Below are 23,151 nucleotides of genomic sequence, written 5' to 3' on the forward strand. Positions count from 1 at the left end.
AACAGGATCACACTGTCAATACGATTTATCGTATTAGGAGGATGATGGTAGGGACTTGATCAGATTCATACGCACGTGGAATGCTGCCATAGCAGCAATTGTGAGTACCGCAAAACCTAAGGGATTCTAGAAAACATGAAATATTGTTTTAGATAAGGAATACTCCTAACGCACAAGAACAAAAGTCACCAAGGATGAAGTTTGGTGCATCAAAGGCCATAAGCTGCTACAGCACAATAGGATTTTCACCCATGGAACATGGTATCTTGAAATGAGCTTTACCCAGCGAATAGAAAAATATTTCACCACCACCAAAGTCGGCGCAGACAAGCTGCATCATCTAGTCAAGAACTTGTATTACTGGACAGCTGGCAGACGATTTTCTCCAAACGAGGCAGGTTTGTACAAAGCTCCCGGTTTATTCCCATTTCAGATTAACTACTAAAACGAGGCAGTTGTATACAAAGCTTCTGGCTTAGTCACATTCATTGTTTAGGCTCGCCGAGACCATCAGCGGAGAACTTTGCAAGACGCTAAGCGTTGGTCTCGGCAGACAGACAGCAGTCCACCTATACACGTACGGGATCTAGTCACCTGACACGTTCCTAGGTAATGTCTGGCTGACTAACGAGTAACAGCTAAAACAAGCTAAGAGGCTAGTGTTGCCATGTTTATTCCTTTTCTGCGTTACGTGTCCAATCGCCTAGCGAGGTGCTGTTCGCCATGTTCTAAGATGTTCGGTTAGTTTCACATGTTTTGAAATCACTGGGGGAACAGTTGTCAGAAAGCTATGATTAAAAGTAAACAAGCAGTCAGCAATCAACACAAAAGATAATCAGACATACTTTTGCAGGTATATTCAAATAGTTTTTCTGCAATCATACTATTAAATTTAAAAGGCTGTTGAAAGACAGTGTATGATATACTGAAGAAAAAGAGAAAATCTCTACCTTACAAGTACCCTCCGATGGGTAATATCCCGACGTGCACTGACACATCCCTGTCTTGGAGCACTCTGCACCCTGCACACATTGTTGGGTAAAGGTACACTTATCCCCAGGAATCTTAAGAAGAGAGCACCGAGCAACATCCTTGTAGTAGCCCTCGTCGCATGTACAAATACCTCCGTCTGGGGAACTGCACTCAGAGTTTTGAACGCACTGCCCTTCCGCCGAGCACTCTTGACCAGGAGGTATTTCTGTTTAACAAAAATTAATATCACGTAATATTCCTTACACTATATAATCAGCTCCTATCAAACTATTAATGTCAATGAGTGAACTGTCTTATTTTTGAGATTTACATAGAAGACAGAATTCAAGCCTCACTTGCGTGGCAGAGGTTGTCCTTGCTGTAGAAGCCATCTAGACATTGGCATTGCCGGCTGTCTGCACGGCAACCGCTCCTAGTCATGCACTGGCCGGAGTCACTACACGCTTCTCCAACACCTTTCCGCGGCACACACTCGCCAGTCACCTGCAAGTAATAAAACTCAAATTAAGATCTGTACTATAACAACAAAATCGTCAACAAAAGGGTCAAAGTTATGTACAAAAAATAAGTATCCGAGTAGGAAAGCTCGGTATCGGGTTGTCATATCTTACTCTGTAGAACTGCTCTTTGCAAGTGCAAGTTCCTCCGATGGACGCCGAACAAAACGAATTATCAGCGCACACTTTAGAAGGGTCGCAGGGCATCCCCACGGGAATTTTCTTGATGCAAGTTCCGTTTAACACATCATAGAATCTGTCACATAAGCAACAAGGCAAAATACTGTAATGTGTAACCGGCAACATCGTGCACCATACTGCTTGAATATAGGAAGGACAAAAGGTGTTAAATTCCGTTACATGTGTGAGAAAATTAGTAAATGTCAAACTTCAGGATAAGGAACATATATATATATATCTTGCAATGGGGAGTCTACATAAACACGTAAAACCAAAGTCTAAATTACTACTACATTAAAGTAGAACATTAGCAGTTGTAAGACTGGAAGCTGATGAGCTAATTACTGATTGTTTGGTCTATGTATCTACATTTGTAGTGATGCATGTATTTGAAGATGTGTGAAACATCTACCCTTTGTCACACTGGCACACGCCGCCCACTTCAGAAGTGCACTCTGCATGGGGAACGCACTGTCCCAGTCCTGTGCAGGGCTTTCCTGGCTTGATACTTCTCTCGCAGCGTCCACTGTTGTCATAGAAACCAGTGTTGCACATGCAAACGTTTACACCAGAGTCTTCCGTGCAATTGGCATTCGGGACACACTCTTTTGCTGATGAGCACTGCTGAGACGGATTCTTGAGCGGCAGACAAGTTTTGCCTTCTTTGTAGAACTCTGGAAGGCACTGGCAAAGTCCTCCGCTTTGACTGGAACATTCCGCATTCACTACGCATACGCCGAGTTCTTGACATTTTTCTCCCGGTGGAATTCCTGTGACAGGAAAAAAAATCCGAACAAAACGGATATATTAGACAATAAGGGATGGAGCCACTACTTTCTCTACTACATTTGTGAAGTAATTCGTTGAAATAGCTATTATGGTTCCCTAAGACATTAGCCATTCAGAACTTGAATCATGAGGTGTTACTTACTTCCACCACACTGTCTTCCCTGCTCGAAGTAACCGTCCTGGCAGATGCAGGAGCCGCCGATCTCAGAAGAGCAAATCATTCGCTGCGAACACATCTCGTCGAATGAGCAAGGATCACTGACCATTTTCTTGGGGAAACAGAGTCCTTTGTCTTTATAAAATCCATCAAGGCATCTGCATGTCTCCACACAAACGCTGTGTAGAGTGCACTCTTCTTCGCCGGTGCAAGGACTGCCGGGCTCGATTCGTTCGAGACATTTCCCATCCCTATGGAAGAAGCCTTCGTTGCAGAGACAAATGCCACCTTTGGGAGAGTTGCACTCTGCGTTACCTACGCACTGGCCGAGTCCCCCGCAAGGGCTGGACGCTGGGATCTTCGGAAGACATTTCTCATTCATTGAAAAGTAACCATCAAGGCATCTGCAAGTCTTGGATGCAGGTTCGCATTCCGCGTGAGTAACGCACTGCAGTGTTTCCACACATGGCATGCTGACCCCCACAGTAGGCACACACTTCTCGTTAGATTCGTAGAAACCGTCCTGACACTCGCACAGTCCGGCCTGCGCCGTAGAGCACTCTGCGTTGGCAACACATTGTCCAAGACCCAAGCACGGTCTTCCAGCGCCCACCGCCGGCCGGCACTCGTTCCTGTAGCTAACAAAACCCTCCAGACATTCGCATACGCCCCGGGGTAGCGTGCACTTAGCACTCGCCACGCACTGTCCGCTGGTTTGGCATGGCTCCCCAGGCTTCTTCACCGGAGTGCACGTGCCGTCTTGGTTGAAGAAGGCTTCCTGACACTGGCACACCCCTCTGACGTCACTACTGCATTCCGCGTTGTGTGTGCACTGACCTTTGCCGCTACAGGGTCGTCCTGCTTTCTCCACAGGCACGCACTGGCCATTCAAATTGTAAAAACCATCGAGACATCTACAGACGCCGCCGTACGGTGTGCTGCACTCGGCGTTGTGGTTGCACTGACCCATAGCCGTGCACTTATCGCCGGCGTCCTTCAGCTGTTTGCATTTGCCGTCTTCTGCATAGAACCCAGTTTGACACTCACATGTCTGGCTTTGATCTGTTTCCCCGACAACGCACGTTGCGTCTGGCACGCACTGAGAGGGATCTGTGCACTTCTCTCGGGGCTTCAGCAAGGCTGAACACTTTTGCAAATCTTGAAAAAAGCCTTGCTTGCACGCACACGTCCCACCAACGGCAGCAGAGCACTCGGCGTTGAGAACGCACTGACCAGTGTCGCATTGCGATCCTGGTGGAGAAACTGTACAAGACAGTAAAACAGCAAATTACCAGCGAATTACAACCCACATGGACATAGGACATAGGACATAAGACATAGGACAAACAAAGTAAAAACTTGTAAGTGTGTGTGTGTGTGTGCGCGCGCGTACGTGTGCAGGAACATGCCTACTGTAAAACTTACCGCCTACGCATTCTCCACTGTCTACAAAGAATCCATTGGTGCACTCACATATCCCGCCCCACATGCTCGAGCACAAGGCGTTCTGGGTGCAATGGCCGCCCTTACAGGTCTCCCCGACTTTCTTTCGCAAGAAACACTTTTTATCTTCTGCGTAAAAATCTTTGTCACATATGCAATGTCCATTATTGTCACAGACAGCGCCGGAGACGCATTCCTGCGAGGAACCACAAGTATCCCCAACGTCCTTAAGCTTGTAGCACAAGCCTCCTCTTAGAAAGAAACCGTCATTACACTCACAGATTCCTCCCGCAACGGACGTGCATTCTGCATTTTCAACACACTCGCCAGCAGTGTCGCACGTGCTGCCTGCAGGAGTTTTAGGTGTACATGTTCCATTCTTAGGTACATAGCCTGTTTGACACTGGCATTTGCCGGAGACAGAACATTCGGCAAAGTCAACGCATTCTCGCGATCCTGTGCACGGCTTGTCGGGGGTAACCAGTTTCTTGCATGAACTGACATCCAGATAGAATCCTTGATTGCATTCACATTTTTTTAATAACTCAGACGTCTTGCTGGAACAAGTAGAGTGGTCTGAGCACTGGTCGCTGCTTTCACATACTTGGCCTGGCTTCATCAATAAGTGACAAAGTCCATTGGCCGAGTAAAAGCCTTTCTGACACTCGCATACACCTCCGAACATACTGGAGCATTCCGCAAACTCTACGCACTGTCCCACCCGTTTGCAGATAGCTCCCGGCGGCTTGGAGGGATTACACACGCCATTATCATTGTAGAAACCTTTGTTGCAGGTGCAGAGTCCCTGGACACAGCTGGCACTGGTCACACACTGACTGCTGTCTGTGCAGCGCTCGGCTGGACCTCTGGGTGGCAAGCAGAGGTCCCCATCTTGGTAATGGTCCGCAACACATCTGCACGTCCCCAGGGGAGCGCTGTGACACTCGGCGTTCGCCGTGCATTGGCCCTCCGCCCTACAGGGTTTTCCAGGAGGGTTTTCTTGATAGGAAGAAAAGACAGAATGCATACTGAAATGTCTAACGTTTTCTCAGAATGTTCATAAGCAATAACAATTAGTTCTCTAAATAGGTAAAAGATATGACGACTGTACATATACCGACAACGCAGAAAATTGGATGGTAAATATACGTACGAGGGTTGCAAATGCCATTTTCTGCATAGTATCCCTCGAGGCATTCGCAGATCTTCGTTTGCTTGTTGCAGGCGCTCTTTTGCTTGCACTGACCGCTGTCCTTGCAGGCCTCTCCCACTGGCTTGCGCACCACACAGCGACCAGACACCAGGTAGAAGTCTGTCTCACACTTACAAACACCACCTGTGTCGTCTGAACAAACCGCGTTTTCTGCACACACATCCTGAGGTGTGCACGGTCGACCGATTCCTGTCCTCTTTTCGCAAAGTCCGCCTGGTGTTGGATAGTAGCCCAGGTTACAGGCACAAAGACCTCCTGCCTCTGTCGTACACTCGGCATTCTCGATGCACTGGCTCAGCCCAAAGCAAGGCTTTCCTGGTGGCTTGCGTCTGGCGCAGTAGTCTGTGAGCGGGTAGAAGGCTGGATTGCACTTACACACGAGTACTTTCATGTGGTTTTCTGTGCAGTTTGCGTGCTCCACACACTGGTAGTTGCCTGCGCACACCGCATCTGGAGGCTGAAATAAAAAATAAATATTCTCTCAGAATCAGTCCCGATGCCACATACCTGGATACATCGAACAACAGCCTATACAAACACGCATTACCTTCAGGGGTAAACATTTGTCACCCTCCTGATAGTAGCCAGAAGAACACTGACAGAGACCACCTTTTGGAGACGAGCACTCCGCGTTGACTACACATTGGCCATAGGATTCACAAGTTTTTCCAGGAGGGATTCCTGAAATAATAATAATATTGATGATCATAATAATAATCCTGATGATGATGATCATGATCATCGTCGTCGTCATCGTCAATCCTTCCTTCTTCCACATAGATGGGAACCGACAAATCAAAGCAAATGTAATTTAATTGCAGTTTATGATTACTGCATATTTTTAAAGGATTATAAAAGTAAAAATAACTGCATTTTAAATGAATATTGATATGACTAGAGTTACTATTGCTGCGTATTGACAAGGATTTTACTACAAAGATTATAACAGCATGTTTACATGGATATGACTCGAGTTACAATAGCTGCTTATTTTGCATGCATATAATAATGAGCTCATGATTGGCTCGTGCGCTTTCATCGTGGGATCACTTTGGTTGCACTGTCCCCTATCAGGTGTTATATTTTGCGTTTGTATTTGTCCTATTCTATGATTTTGGACCTTTTATTGTTAAAGAGGTCTATTGCAATATCACGTGTGCTTACTTCCTCCACACCCTTCTTGCTGAGGAACAAAACCCTCCTGACAAATGCACGAGCCACCAGTTTCCGCAGAACAGACGGCGTATTTCCTGCACATATCGTCGAACGAACAAGGGTCACCGACGTTTTTCTTCGGGTGACACTGGCCGTTGTCCTGGAAATACCGTGGATAGCCGAAAAGAAAAAGCAGCATATATTTAAACATACTTGCAGCAACAGCATTAGTGGCATTTACAATTCATGCAATATAAAGTAAACAACAGTATCATTATCTCGGCGATCTAGAAGTAATAGTTACTCGTCAAAATAGCATTGAACTGTTCTAAATAATAATTTTTACTCAAATAGAAGAGGTTGTATCAAAGATTTAGATGTCAGACGTAATATTCCTTCACGCACTAATATTTCCGATACATTTTCCTTACACACTAAGCAAATGGTTAACAAAAACCAAAAGCACAGAGCACAAGAAGAGAAAGTACTTACCTTATAGTAACCATCTCTACAGCGGCAAGTTTCCGCGCACACACTGTTTGGGATGCATTCTTCCTCACCAGTACAGGGACTGCCCGCTTCCGTTTGCGTTACGCATGCGCCGTCTTTTTCAACGAATCCCACCCTGCAAAGGCAGAGGCCACCATTGGGTGAACTGCACTCTGCATTGCTGACACACTGGCCGAGCCCAGTGCAGGTCTTTTGAGGTGTAATCTTTGTCTTGCACTGGCCGTCTAAAAGGAAAAACTCCACTTTACACGCGCATCGTCTTCCTGGGGTAGTGCACACGGCGTTGTCTGTGCACTGGTCCGTGTTCAGACATGGGTCCCCAGCGCCGATCTTTGGCTTACAGACACCATTCTCAGCATAATAATTAGCTTGGCAATCACACAGCCCTCCATGAGAGGTGGTGCACTCAGCGTTCTGTACACACTGTCCTAGTCCTGTGCACGGTTTGTCAGCAGCTACAGCAGGTTTGCACGTTCCATCTATCAATCACGTGTTTCGCTGTGCACGTGCACGATTTCTGCACAACATCGCAGTATGCGTTCTCGAGCATTCAGCTTGCCGGAACACGACTCGCCTGGTCCTTTGAGTGGGAGACACACACCCTCGCTGTCGTAATGGCCCGCCAGGCACTGACACGCTGTGGACGAGCAGGTGGCGTTGGCTACGCACTGTCCGGTACCAGAGCAGGGACGTCCAGGTCTCTCTACTGGCTTACACTGTCCGCCTAGTCCGTAAAACCCAATCTTGCACATGCAAAGGCCTCCAAAAGGAGAGGTACACTCGGCATTGGCAACGCACTGACCGACACTAGAACATATTTCCTCTGGATGCTTAAGAGGTAGGCAACTTCCTTTTAAGTCGTTAAAATGACCTTCTTTACACTGACACGTTTTAGCTGCGGAACCTTCTGGTTTACATGTGGCGTTAGAAACACACTGAACTGTTTCCTGGCATGGCTCCGTGGGCGTGAGGAGTGGCACACACTTGCTGTCACTTTTGAAAAAGCCATCTTTACACAAGCATTTGCCAGTCAGTGAACATTCGGCACCTTGCACGCACGTGCCTTTCTGTGTGCAGGATGCATCAGGGGGAAGAGCTGCAAAATATGCAAATTACTATAAAAGCATCATGGTCAATACGCTCCACATCAACTCAGACCTACAAGACTTAAAATAAACATACATTTCCTTCATCGTTCGGAGTACAGAATATATGAGTATAAACCAGAGAAGAAAAGGTAACTCGTCTTACCTCCTGCACACTCTCCAGTAGGAGTCTGCAAGAAGCCATCTTGGCATGCACAGAGACCAGACAGCGACGCCGTGCACAAGGCGTTGTCGACACACTGACCTTGCTTGCATCTCTCCCCAACCTTTCGGTTCGGAGAGCACGTGCCTATGTCGAGGTGGTATCCTTCACTACATTTGCAAGTTCCCATCATGCAGCTGGCACCGATGACGCACTCACGCGAGGAAGTGCAAGGGTTTCCGTCAGACTTTCTTCTCTGACATTGTCCGTTTATTTTGTAGAAGTTGTCCGAACACTCGCAGAGCCCTCCCATGTGTGTCGTACACTCGGCATTGATGACACACTCTCCGAGACCTTCACAAGGCTGTCGGGCAGGTGTTCTTTCTACACACTGACCCGCCTTTGCAAAGAAGTCTTTCGGACATTCGCACTTGCTGAGCTCGTCCATGGAGCATTCTGATGGAGCAGTGCACTGCCCTCGACTAGTACAGGATTCGCCAGCAGGAATTTGCTCTTTACAAGCATTGTTTACTTCGTAGAACCCTTCCTGACACTCGCACACGCCCAGACCTTGGTTAACAGAACATTTGGTGTTTGCTTTGCATTGGCCTTGTCCCAAGCAGGTGTCTCCTACTTCTTTAAGGGGAGAACAGGTTTTCATGTCGGAGAAAAAGCCATCCTGACATCGGCACTCTCCTCCAAACTCGTTGGTGCATTCAGCCATGTCGACACATTGACCAGCTCGCGTGCACTTGTCACCGGGGGCTATTCTAGGCTTGCACGTGCCGTCATCGGCAGCAAAAAAGCCAGGGTTGCACTCACACTTTGCGCTTGACGAACACGTCGAGTTGGACACACACTGTCCAGCACCTGAACAACTCTCGTGAGCTTTTTTAGGTTCTTGGCAGGTGGCGCCATTTTGGTAGAGGGGCTGGATGCAAGTACATACGCCTTCCTTACATTCGGTTTTTGCAACGCATTGTTCCTGATTACCACATGATTGTCCTGGAGCTTTAGCTGTAAACAGAACAAAGGGTTTTACTATAACAATCATATAACACGTATTCTTGAATTTCGAGATGAAAGATCTAGCACATTTTCACTGAAAGTTATCTCATGCGAGCATCTTGAGACGCGTTTGTACAACTGACCCCTGAAATCTCACCTATGGAGATGTAACCCGAAACAATTTTTCTGAGATTTCCTTCTAGTAAGAAATAAAGAACATTAATAGTTTCTAGACCTAAATATCTAGGACGTAGAACGCACGTCTTCTCCGATTTCCTTCATGTTAATATACCTTACGAGCTAATGCACTGTTAGACATTTCAAAGAACTGTAAAATTAAAACCAATGTTAATACATTTTTCGTTGTCTTAATTTTTGTCGGTCCCTCTAACGAGTTAGGTCAATAATTCCCGGAAAATTTACCGTCGAATGTCTATCTTCGTGTGTACAAATGCCACCACAGGTCAATAGTCATTCATAGCAAAATTTTTATTTCTCTCTTTCTTTATTTTTAACATTATTTTTCGTGGTTTTATTTTATTGTACAATCTATCTTTTTCTAAAAGTGCTTAGAGCTGTGGACTTCTTGTACCAGCTGGTAGACAGTGCGTTGATCAAGAAGACAACAGGCCAGTACAGTATCCTGATGTATGAGACAACTTTCAAAGTTAATGTTCTTCTCGGTAAGATGACTGGTCAGGGTCAGTATTCTGGTCAGTTAAACAGCCAAGGGCGATGTCTTCAAAGAACTAATTAAACTTCTGGGTGGGTTCGGAATAACATGGAAACTGGAGAGAAAGCAAATGAAAGAAGGTGGTTAAAAATAAGACATACCAGAAGAACACTTCCCGTCAGCAGGAAAGTAGCCATCGAGACAGCGACAGTCACGGGAGGTCTTGTCGCACTCGCTGTTGTGGACGCACTGCCCGGTGTCGCGGCACTTCTCGCCCACGTTCTTACGGAGGACGCACTTGCCGCTGACCATGTAATAGTTGGGCTGGCACTCACACTCTCCCCCCGTGTCATCCGAGCACACGCCGTTTTCTGCACACGTATCTTGCGGGGTGCAAGGCTGGCCGAGGGCCACCCGTTTTTGGCAAGTTCCCTCTGTGTTGTTAAAGTACCCAAGCTGGCACTGACACAGACCACCCTCCTCGGATGAGCATTGGGCGTTGTCGATGCATTGCCCGTATGCAGTGCACGTGTCTCCTGGTTTCTTCTTCTTCTCGCATCCTGCTGTCGTGGAGTAAAATCCTGCCCTGCATTTGCACACCTTGACGTCGACGCCCTGCACACACTCTGCGTTGCCGACACATTCTTCTGTGGAGCCGCACTTTTCATCCGGGTGTTTGAGCGGGAGACACTGATCGGCTCTGACGTAGAAAGCTGGTAAGCACTTACACACGCCACCTGCTGGGGAAGAGCACTCTGCATTGGCCACACACTGACCCTCAGCGCTGCATGGCTTCCCGGGAGGACTCGCTGTCATCGACAATCAGTTCATGACATTAAATCCTGTCCATTCTGCCGTGTATACAACAAGGGGCAAGCATTAGCTACCTACCATTTCTAAATGCAGCAGGGACATTTTACTTAAAAATTACTTTTCAAGTGCATTTTAAATTTGAAAAGTATCATATCAACCAAAATTTTAATAGAGACAAGAGACATAAGAGTCATTGATGCCAAGCATCTCAAAAACAAGCAAACAAACAAACAAAAAAAACAACAGAAATAAATACCTATTTGTTCACTTCTCGTGTTACATTTCATCACTAATCATCAAACACATTTCTATCCCCTTGTTCATACCCATTCGACTTAAATTGATTAGCTCAGATGCTTCCATTCATTAAAATTAAGCCTGTGCATCCAGATTTCATATTCCAGACAAAGTACACACAAGAAATAATATTTCATTTGTTGATGATTTTAGTGAAACGGGGGACTTCAACCTCAAATGGCTTAAAATACATTCTCCAGACGCATGCACGACCTTCTAAAATCGTCATCATCAGTAACATTCAATAACTTTGAAAAAAAATTAAGCTAAAATAGTTTAAACTATTACCTTTGTGAAACATTTCAGGATAGATACGAGCTTATAATGCATTCATCCGCTACTGAATAATAAAAGCTTCTCTCTTGCTAAGGTATACCACACTGAGTCTTTTATAACTGCTATTGTACACAAAGGGTCTGCTATTTCAGACATACATTAATAAATTATAAACGTACCAGAGTTAGTCTCATACTTACTTCCGGCGCAGAAATCTTGGTCCTGAAAGAAGCCATCTATACAGACACATTTGCCGGTGAGCACGGAGCACACAGCGTTGTCCACGCACTCGGTGGACACATTGCAGTCCGTACCCGCCTTTTTCTTCAAGCGCTGCAAAGGGACATCGCTCAGCTTGCTCCTGCACTGGTCAGCGTCCTTGTAAAAACCCTGTTTGCATAAGCACAGCCCGCCATTGGGGTCCGAGCATTCTGCATTTTCAACACACTGTCCCAGACCTTCAGACACAAAAACGAGATTTCGATGCATAATTACTCTTTACTCCTCAAAGTACTGCGACATAGACGCCCTTGCTGGAAGTATCAAAGAGGTGCACTCTTACTGCAGACGAAGTGCTGGGGAAGCAGAGGAAGCGCAAACAACCCTGGGTTTGATTCAGATCAACAAGGATGAAGGAAGGCAAAAGAAGTCGAAACCAGTGTTGCAGCATAGCATGGCTGGTCACCAAGACATCAGCAGCGACCAGCCACATAACTCACTGATGAGGTGAGAGAAGCTATGCACATGAGCTGCTGAAGCATGGAGGAGATGCTAAGGCCCACACTGTGTTCAAAAGATATGGGAAGGAAAAAAGAATGGGCTCAGTCTATCATCATCACTCCCTAAGAAAGGGAAGCAGTGCCAGAACTACAGAACCATCAGTCTGATAAGTCACCAAGCAAAGTAATGCTCAGAATCATCCTCAACCGCTTAAAACCTATTTGCTGGCAGAAGAACAGGCTGGCTTCAGGGCTGGAAGAAGCACGGTAGAACAGATCTTTAACTGCCGTTATGATAGAAAAACACCTGGAGCATCAACGTCAACTATACCATAACTTCATCGACTTCAAAAAAGCTTTTGATCGTGTTGGCACGATGGACTCTGGCAATGAGTACCTAGGCGAGTTCTTCGCGATGAATCGGGTCCGTTGTTAATCTCCGCTTTGCAGATGACATTGACCTCATGGCAGGCAGTAACAACGAACTTCAGGATTTGACGGACAGACTCTCTATGGCATGGAAATAAGCTCGATTAATCGTCATGAACGCCAGAACTGGAGGAGGTCAACAGCTTCAAGTATTTGGGTGCCACCCTGACTAGTGATGGTTGCTGTACAGCAGAGATCCGTATCAGGATTGGTATGGCAACATCCGCAATGTCCAGCTGGATAGGATCTGGCGAAGCAACTCAATCAGCTTCAGTACCAGCAAGCTGTCAAGTCCTCGTAGTGTCAATCCTACTCTACGGCTGCGAGACTTGGACGCTGCTTGCCGCAACGGAAAAGAAGCTCCAGGCCTTTGAGAACAAGTGCTTGAGAAGCTGCTCCGCATCTCGTACCGCGAACACAAGACCAACGCATACGTACGGAGCACCGTAACCTCCCTCGTGGGCCCACATGAGCCCCTTCTGGCAACAGTGAAGCGGCGCAAGCTCGCCTGGGCCCTGTCCAAGACGAGGAACCCTCGAAGGGAGCCGTCGTCTCGTCCGAGAAAAGCTGGGTCACAACATTATGGACCGAACGCGAGATGCCAGACCTGCTCTCATCTGCTCAAGACAGGACCGGGTGGAAAATTCTGTCTGTGCTGCTGCCGGACGGTCCCCTGGCATGGGACTGACCTGACCTGACCTATTTACTCTTAGGGTGAAATATTTAAGCCATCGTTAGTTTATTTACAGATAACCTATCAGAGTATAACGGTCTGTTTAATTAATAAACAACATCCTTGATGGAAATATACATGCAATGTTTAGTTCCTCTCTCTTGTTTTGGTGTCTTCCACTGAAAACATTAACCTATGTAGATACCTGTACACGGTTTCTCAGCACCAACTTGAGTATAGCATTTGCCCCACGCATCGTAGAAGCCCGCTTTGCACTTGCACGTGGAGTTGGCGCCCGCCGAGCACTCGGCGTGGTCCACACACTGACCGAACCCTGAGCAAGGCTGGCCCGCCAGTTTCTGCACAGTTTTCCATGTAGTGTAACCGGTTAATTTTATGGTATAAAATAATGCAAATGTACCATAACCAAGCAAAGTATTATTCATGAATTGTAATGAACGAGCGATTTCTATAAACACGTGATCACGCCTAGGAAGGAACATGCTTTCAGCCAAGAGTAAGACATGGACAGCATACGAAGAACGGACATTCGAACAACACTACTAAAGAGTTAAAAGAAATAAAGATAAAAAACCACAGACAAATAGGGTTACAAACAATAATGACCGAGAGTGAGTTTCGTGAATCTGCAGAGGGAGACGGGCAGGAGGACTAGACAACGAAATATAAAAGTAAGAGAAGACAAACTGGCATTAGTGGACTGCTGTTAGGAGTGTGCGCATGGAATAATGTGTTGTTAATGTACATCTACAGCATTCCATGCTGGTGAATATGTACGGGGATGAGGTCTACTGTTTTGCTGCACAATAACTAAGCATCCTATGATCACGTGTTGTTTTCCTGGTGACAGGGAGAGTATTTCCTAACAGATGAAGTCCTACCGTTACTATGACAGTGTATATACCGCAGTGTATCTTACACTCTGTCTTACAAAAAGTTAAGGGCGAGATAGAAAATACTTATAGAAGCTAACCACAGCAAGTGTGGCTGCTAATTTCGTCCGTTGACAGTAAAATATGACAAGATTTTTGTTTGTAAACAGTTCTATTCAAGAAAGACACAAGCAGCTGCTCACCTTTTGCTGACACATCCCTGAGGCAGCATAGAATGCCTCTTTACATCTGCAAGTTCCTCCCTCAGGAGGAACACAGGTGGCGTTGTCCACACACTGGCCAGACCCCGTGCATGCCTCCCCCTCCTGCCGCATCCTGATGCAAGTACCGTTGGTAGTGAAGTAGCCGTTGTTACAGCGGCAAGTCCCTCCCAGTGTGCCAGAACATTCTGCGTTGTCCACACATTGCCCCAGGCCTGCAACACCACAGGACACGATTATTGTCTGGCAAACTACAGGAGGATAAGAGAAAGATGATACTACTGCTGATGTTACTGCTACTACTCTGCTACCACCACTACTGATATTGTCTCTACCAGTATCTACTGCTGCTACTGCTGTTGTTAGTATTGCCGCTTCTGCTTCTATGACACTACCACTCCTAATTAGCGTGAATATACCCCCTTCTGTTCTCGAGATACATGCCTACAGACATCCCCATGCACCAAAGAAAAGCCAACAACACGGACGTCAGCATTGTTCATGGATACGTTTCCATCGCCAAGGCATCAGCCAATGGGAGAGCTGGGATATGTTATTATATTGTTTAGGCGTAGCTGTGTAGAAACATGACCACTATTTTCACCTCGTTCTGTTCGTCTTGATCTTTGTATCTCAAGAACCATGAATATGCATTCACCCAGATATTTTAAAATAGTATCTTGCATTGACCTTTAAAAAGGCACGAGACAAATTTCTGCAAACCGCCAGAGGTAAGAGCTGGGATGTATTGTGACGAGGTGTGAAGTAAGATGTGCCATGGCGATATGATTGTTAAAGTGTGCAAGGTGGTAACATAAGAAAGATTAAGTTCATTGACCTGTTACTCACCTGTGCACGGGTTTCCTTCTTTAATCGCACCTTTGCACTTGCCCTCGCTGCCGAAATACCCTGACATGCACTGACACGTGTCGTTATGCTTTGCAGAGCAGACGGCGTTGTCAGTGCACTGGTTCGATGAGTTGCAAGGCAAACCCATGGAAATCTTCTCTCGACACTGACCATTGTCAGCATAGAACCTCCCTTGACAGCGACACACTCCCTCCGGACTAGCACATTCAGCATTGTATGTGCACTCTTTAGAAAGACTGCACGGAAGACCTTCATTTTTCTTGGGTTTACAGCTTCCGCTGTCGCCGTAGTAACCATTCAGGCACTGGCAGGTGTGTCCATCTGCAGGCGAGCAGTTGGAGTTTTCTGTGCACTGGGATGTGCTGTTGCAGGGCAGTCCTTCCTCTACTTTCTTGAAGCAGCTTCCTCGGTCAACGTAAAACCCTTCCACGCACTTACATACAAAGCCATGGATGACCGAACACTGGGCGTTGAACGTGCACTGATTTGTTGAGTTGCAGGACGCCCCCTCGTCTTTCAGCTCTTGACACTTGCCTTTATAGGCGTAGTACTTGTATTTACAGCGACAGACGTAGTCGGTCTCCTGTGAACATTCGGCGTTCTCTGTGCACTGGTTAGTGTTGTTGCAGGCTTGACCCTCATCTTTGACCCCCAGACACTGTCCACCCAGAGCGTAAAAGCCATCGTGACACTCGCACTTCGCTTGCGGCGAGCAGAAGGCGTTGATGGTGCACTGGATGTCACCTTTACAAGGCTGGCTCTCGTTCAGCCATGGGTAGCACTTGCCTTTATCCGGATAGTTGCCACGACGGCACTCACACACACTGTCCGCACCCAGAGAACAGTCAGCGAGGTGTGTGCATTGTTTGGTCTCATTGCACGGCTTGGACTCATCTATTCTCTCCAGACACTTGCCCCGGTGCTCGTAGAAGTCGTGCTCGCAGACACACTCTCCGCCCTCGCACACAGCGTCGTACGTGCACTGTTTGGATGTGTTGCACGTTTCGCCGACGCCATGCATTTTCATGCATTTACCATCGTCTCCATAGTAACCACTACCACAGGTGCAAATAGGTCCGTTGATGCCTGTGACGCATGCTGCATTTTCAGCACACTGCCGAGTGTCATTGCACGCGCTACCTTCAGGGATATTGAGCAAACATTTGCCCTTTTCCACGTGATATCCTTTTATGCACTCGCAAACACCTCTACTCCGCGAGCATTCTGCGTTGAAAGTGCACTCCTTGTCCACGGTGCAGTCACTACCGGAGTCCAGCTTCTTCAGGCACTTGCCGCCGTCCTCATAGAACCCGCGGTTGCATTGACACGTACCGTTGGCTGAGCACTGAGCGTTGTACGTGCACTGCTTAGTTTCTGTACATGCTTGTCCCTCGTCGCGTTTTTTGTGACATTTGCCGCCGTCCCCATAATAATCGCTCATACACTCGCACGTCCCTCCCGCGCCATTAGAGCACTCGGCATTGGCCACGCATTGACCTTTGGCCTCGCATGGCTGTCCCTCCTTGACCCGGTTCCTGCAGACGCCACTTTCCTCATAGAATTCAGCCAGACACCGGCACTTGCCTCCGCCTTCCGCAGTGCAGTTTGCATTCGCAGTACACTGTCCTGCAATAGACTGGTGCTTTTAGAGAAATTCCAGACACTAAAGCTGCTTTCAAACACATCAGAAGATTCACTCACGGCCTCCTAAGCGTTATGTGCAAACCAAAATAAAATGTATTCTTAAACTGATTGTCTGAAAAACACTTTTTATGTTTTCTTTTAGAAAACTTGTAAGGAGTTTGTGAAGGGGATGTTCATTAGAATGTCCACCATCTTCTGGGTTGTATTTCCTTCCTGTTATTTGTTTCGTGGAATGGAGAGGAGATGCAGAGAGATTGAAAGAGTTCTCTGGTAGGGAAAGGAGAGGCGTTTCCAATACAGAGACTTACCAACCAGAAAAATGGAAAGTAGCAGACACCAATCAAACACAGTACTTGCTATACTATTTACCATAATTAGTACAAGTCTCTCCAGCGGCTTTCAGTGGCTGGCATGAGGTGGCCTCGCTGTAGAAGCCCGCCAGACAGGTGCACCTTGAGGAGTTGGTGTTGCAGGTGCTGTTTTTCACGCATTCCAAGTCTCCTGCGCAGGTCTGACCTGGTGGCTTCAATGCAGAGCAGTGCTTGCCGTCTTGGTAGAAGCCGTTGTTGCAGACACAACTGCCCCCCTTGTCTGACTCGCACTCTGCATCAACCACACACTGTCCACGGCCAGAGCACGGCTCTCCTGGGGCGTTCGCTAGAAGAAAAAGAATTTGTTTGTCAAGTGTCATCGCATGAGAAAGTCTTAATGATGGTCAGTCATTTCTGCTTTTGCGACAGGTAGTACCACGGTAACAATTACTCATGAACTCATGAAAATTTAAGGACCAGATAGAAAACCCCCCATTGTAGTCTGTCAATCCAGTCCGCGTGGTTGATGTACTTGCCTCTAAGTGCAAGGAGCTCCGCCTGGAAGTAAACCGGATCAGATCCTTTTCTCTCTATAACATGTGGGTGGAATTATCACCCAGTTTCCAACTTGTCTCAAAGATCATAGAGAAAGTAGTTTTGATACAGCCTACTTACAAGAGTACCAGCTCCTTCCCCATGCTCAGTCAGCATATAAACCTTTTCATCGTACTGAAACTGCTTTAATTAAAGTGACCACCGACATATATTATCTGCACTTGACAGTAGTGATGTTTCTGCCTTCACTTTACTGGACCTGTCTGCTGCATTTGACAGCATGGACCACTCTCTGCTCCTTCATAGACTTCACACCCTCTACTGGATTTCTGACCTACTCTAGCCTGGTTCAACTCCTATCTCACTGATAGGACGCAGACTGTGTTTGTTGATGGTCAAACATCTCGCTCTGCTCCACTTTCTTGTGGCGCCCCTCAAGGCTCAGTACTTTGCCCAGTTCTGTTTATACTGGACATAAAGCCACTTTCATCTTGCATCCAGTCTCAAAACGTTTTTCATCAATCAAATGTTGATGATACACAGCTGTACTACTCCACCTCACCGCCTGTCTCACTCTGCTACCAGCACCATAGAAGTCTGTATTAATGAAGTCAAAGACTGGATAGTGACAAACTTGTGACAAACGACTCTTGTGGGGTATGGGTAGGCAGATGCACTTTTTTGTGCACTTGCGTGCCTAAGATCAAGTTGGTCATGTCATAGGTCATTTAGAGTTTGACAAGCCGCTAAGATCACAAGTGCTGTTTTACATCACCCGTCACATTCACACGCTACTTACTTCCGGCGCACCGGCCGTTGTCGGCGTAGAATCCCTCGCTGCATTCGCACACTTTCTTCGAAGGAGAGCACACTGCGTTAGCCACACACTCGCCCGTGTCCTTGCACGATTCTGGTACCTGCTTCCTGACCACACAATGACCCTTGTCGGCGTAGAAGTCGGGAAGACACTGACAAACTCCACCCATGCTGTTTGAACATTCGGCATTGTCCACACACTGTCCAGCTGCTGTGCAGTTCTCACCTGCACCCTGCATGGTCAACACTTAGTACATTTGTATTCAAGCCAAGCCTCAAATAATACAAGTAGAGCACTTAAAATAAAACGGTGATGCTTTATATGTAATTAAAGTTATGTAGTCACCGATAAGCGGACTGCTGCATAGTCAGAAACTACTTTCCATTATTGGCAGTGTGAACCGGTTTCAATTTTTCTCGAGGTCTACCAACTGACAGAACAAGCTAAAGATGCGCAAGAAGGTGTAAATATAGAAGTTAATTAAAATTTTTTTGTTCTCTTGAATTTTTGCTATCAGCTACATTTACCGAGAGCTATTTGTTTCTGCCCACTAAGGAAAAGGCAAAGATGTCGAAATACACATTTTGAAGTGTTCTGTGAAGATTATCGTGCTTCACAAACTTTCGTGGTCTCGTCTTAACCAAAAAGGGCAAAATCACAGCAAAGAGAGAGGATGGTAAATCAAAAGGAAATGGCGAGAACAAAATGCTAACTCACCTTTACAGGTTCGCATCTATCTTTATCTTTATTGAGGAAGTATTTCTCATTGCAGAAGCAGACGCCAGTGGTGTTGGAGGAACACTCTGCGTTGGCTATGCACTGGCCGAGACCAGTACACGGATTCTCTGGCACAATCAGTGGGTGGCACTCACCCCCGTTGTTATAGAAGCCACTGCTGCACACGCACTTCTTAGACTTGTTTATGTCACAGACTGCATCAGCAGTGCACTGCTCTGTCCTTTTGCACGTTTTTCCGGCAGGGATTAGAGGGAAGCACTAAAATAAGGTGAAAGGTCAAAGATCAAAGATTTGCCAGGCTTCATCATTTTCAAAGTTAATTATGCACAAAGTGTTAATGAACATATACAAAAGCAAAACCTTTTTGCTTAGGTGTGATATCGAGAACAATTATAAATATTGGAAAATGACAGTAAAAAATGAACACTAATTCCACAAGAGTTTAAAACCAGAAGCTGAGCGGAAAAAACATGGATTGATGGATGTGTGGACAAAGAGACAAGACGAAACATTACATATGTCGCTTACTTGTCCTGTTTCGTTGTAAAAGCCAGGAAGACAGTGGCACTGTCCGCTGTCCAGTTGACACTCGGCATTGTCCACGCACTGACCCACTGAGTCACACGGTTGACCTTCCTCTTTGCGCGGATGGCATTGTCCTCCGTCGCCGTAATAGTCATCCGTACAGTTGCACCTGTATTCACCATAAGCATTCCGTCATTCACAAATGCTTTATAAGACAGTATCTTACGAAAATACTCACAGGAAAAGACGACGATGAGGTGTGCATCTAGATGTTTCACTGTAATTTGCAAACAGAAAGGGATTATTGGCTCTGGGTTTAAGAATTAATCTCTTGTTTTTTGTGAAAATTATTGTAACGAACTGACCCTAATTATTTAAAAACTATTTTGCAGGTAAATATTTAGAAAGATAATGCATAGCCCCAGACAGAGTGAGGGCTCTGCTGAAGATTCCGGACCGACTTACCAGCCGTTGACTCGAGCAGAGCACACAGCGTGAATCACACACTGGAGACTGCCGTTGCACGCTTGGCCTTCTGGGATGTCGGGAAGGCAATCACCTTGTTCAGCATAGAACTCTTCCTGGCACCCACACTTGCCAGTAACTGGAGAGCAGGTCGCGTTGTAGATGCACTGCTTGTCTTCTGTGCACGCGCCTCCCTCGGGCACCACGGGCTTGCACTGACCTGCCTCGGAGTAATAGTAAGGGTCACACTGACACGTCCCGCCCTGCGACAGGCAATGGGCGTTGTCCACACACTGCTCTGTTTGGTTGCACGACTCACCTGGCCCGATCTGAGGCAGGCATTCACCTTTATCGCCATAGTAGCCCTCGACGCACACACACTTCCGGGGAAGACTGGCACACTGGGCGTTGTCGGCGCATTGCTCTGTCCTCTCACAGCTTTGTCCCTCCGGAACGCTCTTCAAGCACTGGCCCCCGTCCGCGTAAAATCCTTCCATGCACGTGCAGCGCTTGTTTGTCCCCGAGTCTGCGCACTTGCTGTTTGATACACACTGCTTAGTGTCACTGCAGGTCTGACTCTCAGGGATCCTCTCCAAACATTGACCTTTGTCTCCATAGTAACCTTCATCACAGACGCACGTCTGATTTCCTGTGTTCAGGTCGGTCAAACAGGTAGCATTAGTCGTGCACTGTTTGGTCTCATTGCAGCTGTGTCCTTCGGCCACGTCAGGAATGCAAAGGCCATCATCTCCGTAAAACGCTTCGAAGCAGACACAGCTACCTGTTTCGTTAGAGCACAAAGAATTGTCCACACACTGTTTTGATTCTATACAGGGTGTACCTTCTAACAAATCTGGAAGACATGTCCCATTGTTACCAAAATAACTTTGCATGCAAACGCACTTGTTCCCAGCTGGAGTTGTCTGGCACGTTGCGTTGGCAACGCACTGTTTGTTGTCCACGCAAGCTGAGTTTTCGGGTAAACGACTCTGGCACACCCCCTCGTCTCCGTAGAAATCTGGCTTGCACGTGCAAAGAGACTGACCACCTGGAAGCAAGAGGCACTCGGCATTCTCCACGCATTGCTTAGATTCCGTGCACGCTTCTCCTTCAGAAACATCTTGTGGACACTGTCCGTTGTCCTCATAGAAGCCAGGCAGGCACTCACACGTGGAGGAATTCTGAGAACACGTTGCATTCTCTACACACTGCTTAGAGACGTTGCAGGGCAGACCTTGCGGGACCACCGAGTGGCACGTGCCGACGTTCTCGAAGAAGCCGTAGTCACATTCGCATAGAGAACTGACTGATGAACAGCTGGCGTTGGACACACATTGCTTGGTGTTGCTGCAAACATCTCCTACAGGGATGTCTGGCTTACACAGTCCATTTTCCGCATAGAAGTCACCGGTGCACAGACAGACGCGGCCGAGTGCAGGAGTGCTAGTGCACTGGGAGTGAGCGACGCACTGCCCGCTGTCTGTGCATGGCTGCCCCTCCAGCACGTCCGGCACACACGTGCCGTTTTCCCCATAAAAGTCTTGAGTGCACTCGCACAGCCCGTCTGAGGAGCACTTGGCATGGTCCACGCATTGTCTGGTCGCATGCAGGCCGAACCCACCAGCACGCGTGGCAAGCACGCTCCTCCCTCCCCGTAAAAGCCTTCGTTGCAAGTACAAAGACCTCCACTGGGAGTAGAACACTCAGCGTTGTCCGAACACTGTCCTAGTCCGGTGCAACCTGCCTTCTCGGGCTTCACTGGGTAACACGCGTTCTTGTCGCTGTAGAAGCCTTTGACGCATGTGCAGTTGCCGCTGGACGGTTGGCACTCACCGTTCTCTACGCACTGTTTACTGTCCGTGCATGCGTGACCAGGGGGTTTAACCGCTAGACACTGGGAGTCTTGATCATAGAACCCCTTGAGGCATCGGCAGGTACCGTTAGGAGGCGCTTCACACTCGGCGTCCGTTACACACTGACCAGAGGCCGTGCACGGCTGGTTGGGAGGGATTGCTGCACACAGAGAGGAATCTGGCTGATTGGCCGTGATACTTTTTTGTTGACTAAAATGTACAATAGAAATACCTATAAACAAATTATTTAGAGATCAGCGGACTAGCAATCAAAATCATGTAAACCGACTATCGTGTTATTCTCTAATACACTAGAGGCTCATGATATTAGTCATGGCAATGGATTTATACAAATACTTTTGATAAAGTTTAGCACTCGGAGCTATGGTGTGTACTGCGAACATTTAACATCGAAGAGGGTCTTGTCTCAATCATTAAAACGCTGTGTAAGAGTTCACCAAGAGCATTACTGCTGATGCACAATTATTCTCTTCCATTTGTCACATACACTGCATCACACAAATTGTCATGTATACAACATACAACATTGTTTGCTCTATTCTCTGCATTTAGTTTCTGAAACCTAGCGTTAGTCAAACTTCTGGCTTTTCTTGCTATATTGATACAGGAGGAGCAGTCCGGGATGGTAACTAGAAGACACTCACTTCCAGCGCAGCGACCCATGTCGTTATAATGACCCTGGGTGCACTGGCAGACGCCGTTGGAGCAGTTTGCCTTGTCTACGCACTGGCCGGAGGTGGCACACGGCTCCCCCACAAGCTTCCTCTTGATGCAGCTGCCCTTGTCGGAGTAGTAGCCCTTGTCACATTCACATGTCCCCGCAGCCCCAGCAGATGTGACTGAGCATTCAGCGTTGTCCACACATTGGCCCTGCCCCGTGCAGGGTCCCCAGCCGCTTTGTCCTGCAAATTGTACTTCATTGTATGTCTGTATAACAAGTGTGTTTGTACAACTGATCTCCCTCCCACACAGCACGCTGGATTCCCTTTTTCCATAACACATATCCAGCATAGCACAGTCCAACGCAATACCAGTATACAACATGTCCGACCTGTCTACCCACCCACAGCAGCACCACATAGTTTCAGCAGTAACAAAGTGGCTTGGCACTTTGTGTTGTAATTTGCATGTAGTCTAACTCTTGAAGTTCATTGGCATAGTCTGC

The 23,151-nt window shown here is 47.1% G+C and overlaps 2 protein-coding genes across 2 annotated transcripts in view; both read right to left on the bottom strand.

Moving 5' to 3' along the window:
• Positions 1-7,417, bottom strand: part of LOC112558202 (multiple epidermal growth factor-like domains protein 6) — a gene marked incomplete at its 5' end in the record, with an annotated part of 8,467 nt that extends 1,050 nt beyond the window's left edge. Inside the window, 10 exons of the mRNA XM_025228496.1 lie at positions 951-1,198; positions 1,329-1,476; positions 1,605-1,746; positions 2,083-2,440; positions 2,602-3,879; positions 4,042-5,058; positions 5,213-5,729; positions 5,820-5,953; positions 6,437-6,587; positions 6,920-7,417. Coding sequence (XP_025084281.1) covers positions 951-1,198; positions 1,329-1,476; positions 1,605-1,746; positions 2,083-2,440; positions 2,602-3,879; positions 4,042-5,058; positions 5,213-5,729; positions 5,820-5,953; positions 6,437-6,587; positions 6,920-7,417 — 4,491 coding nt within the window. The remainder of the gene's footprint in view (positions 1-950; positions 1,199-1,328; positions 1,477-1,604; positions 1,747-2,082; positions 2,441-2,601; positions 3,880-4,041; positions 5,059-5,212; positions 5,730-5,819; positions 5,954-6,436; positions 6,588-6,919) is intronic.
• On the bottom strand, positions 7,386-22,942 carry LOC112558203 (multiple epidermal growth factor-like domains protein 6). The gene is made up of 13 exons (XM_025228497.1): positions 22,631-22,942; positions 20,113-22,125; positions 19,651-19,816; positions 19,102-19,380; positions 18,367-18,616; positions 17,071-17,358; positions 15,037-16,683; positions 14,170-14,402; positions 13,279-13,432; positions 11,453-11,710; positions 10,028-10,675; positions 8,189-9,202; positions 7,386-8,033 (listed from the first exon to the last, which is right to left on the bottom strand). The coding sequence occupies exons 2-13, from the start codon at positions 21,003-21,005 to the stop codon at positions 7,420-7,422; spliced, it is 6,444 nt and encodes a 2,147-aa protein (XP_025084282.1). The 5' UTR covers positions 21,006-22,125; positions 22,631-22,942; the 3' UTR covers positions 7,386-7,419.
• Between the last annotated feature and the right edge of the window lie 209 nt (positions 22,943-23,151).

This window comes from Pomacea canaliculata, linkage group LG2, assembly GCF_003073045.1.
Source record: "Pomacea canaliculata isolate SZHN2017 linkage group LG2, ASM307304v1, whole genome shotgun sequence".
In the NCBI taxonomy this organism is placed as follows: Eukaryota; Metazoa; Mollusca; class Gastropoda; order Architaenioglossa; family Ampullariidae; genus Pomacea; species Pomacea canaliculata.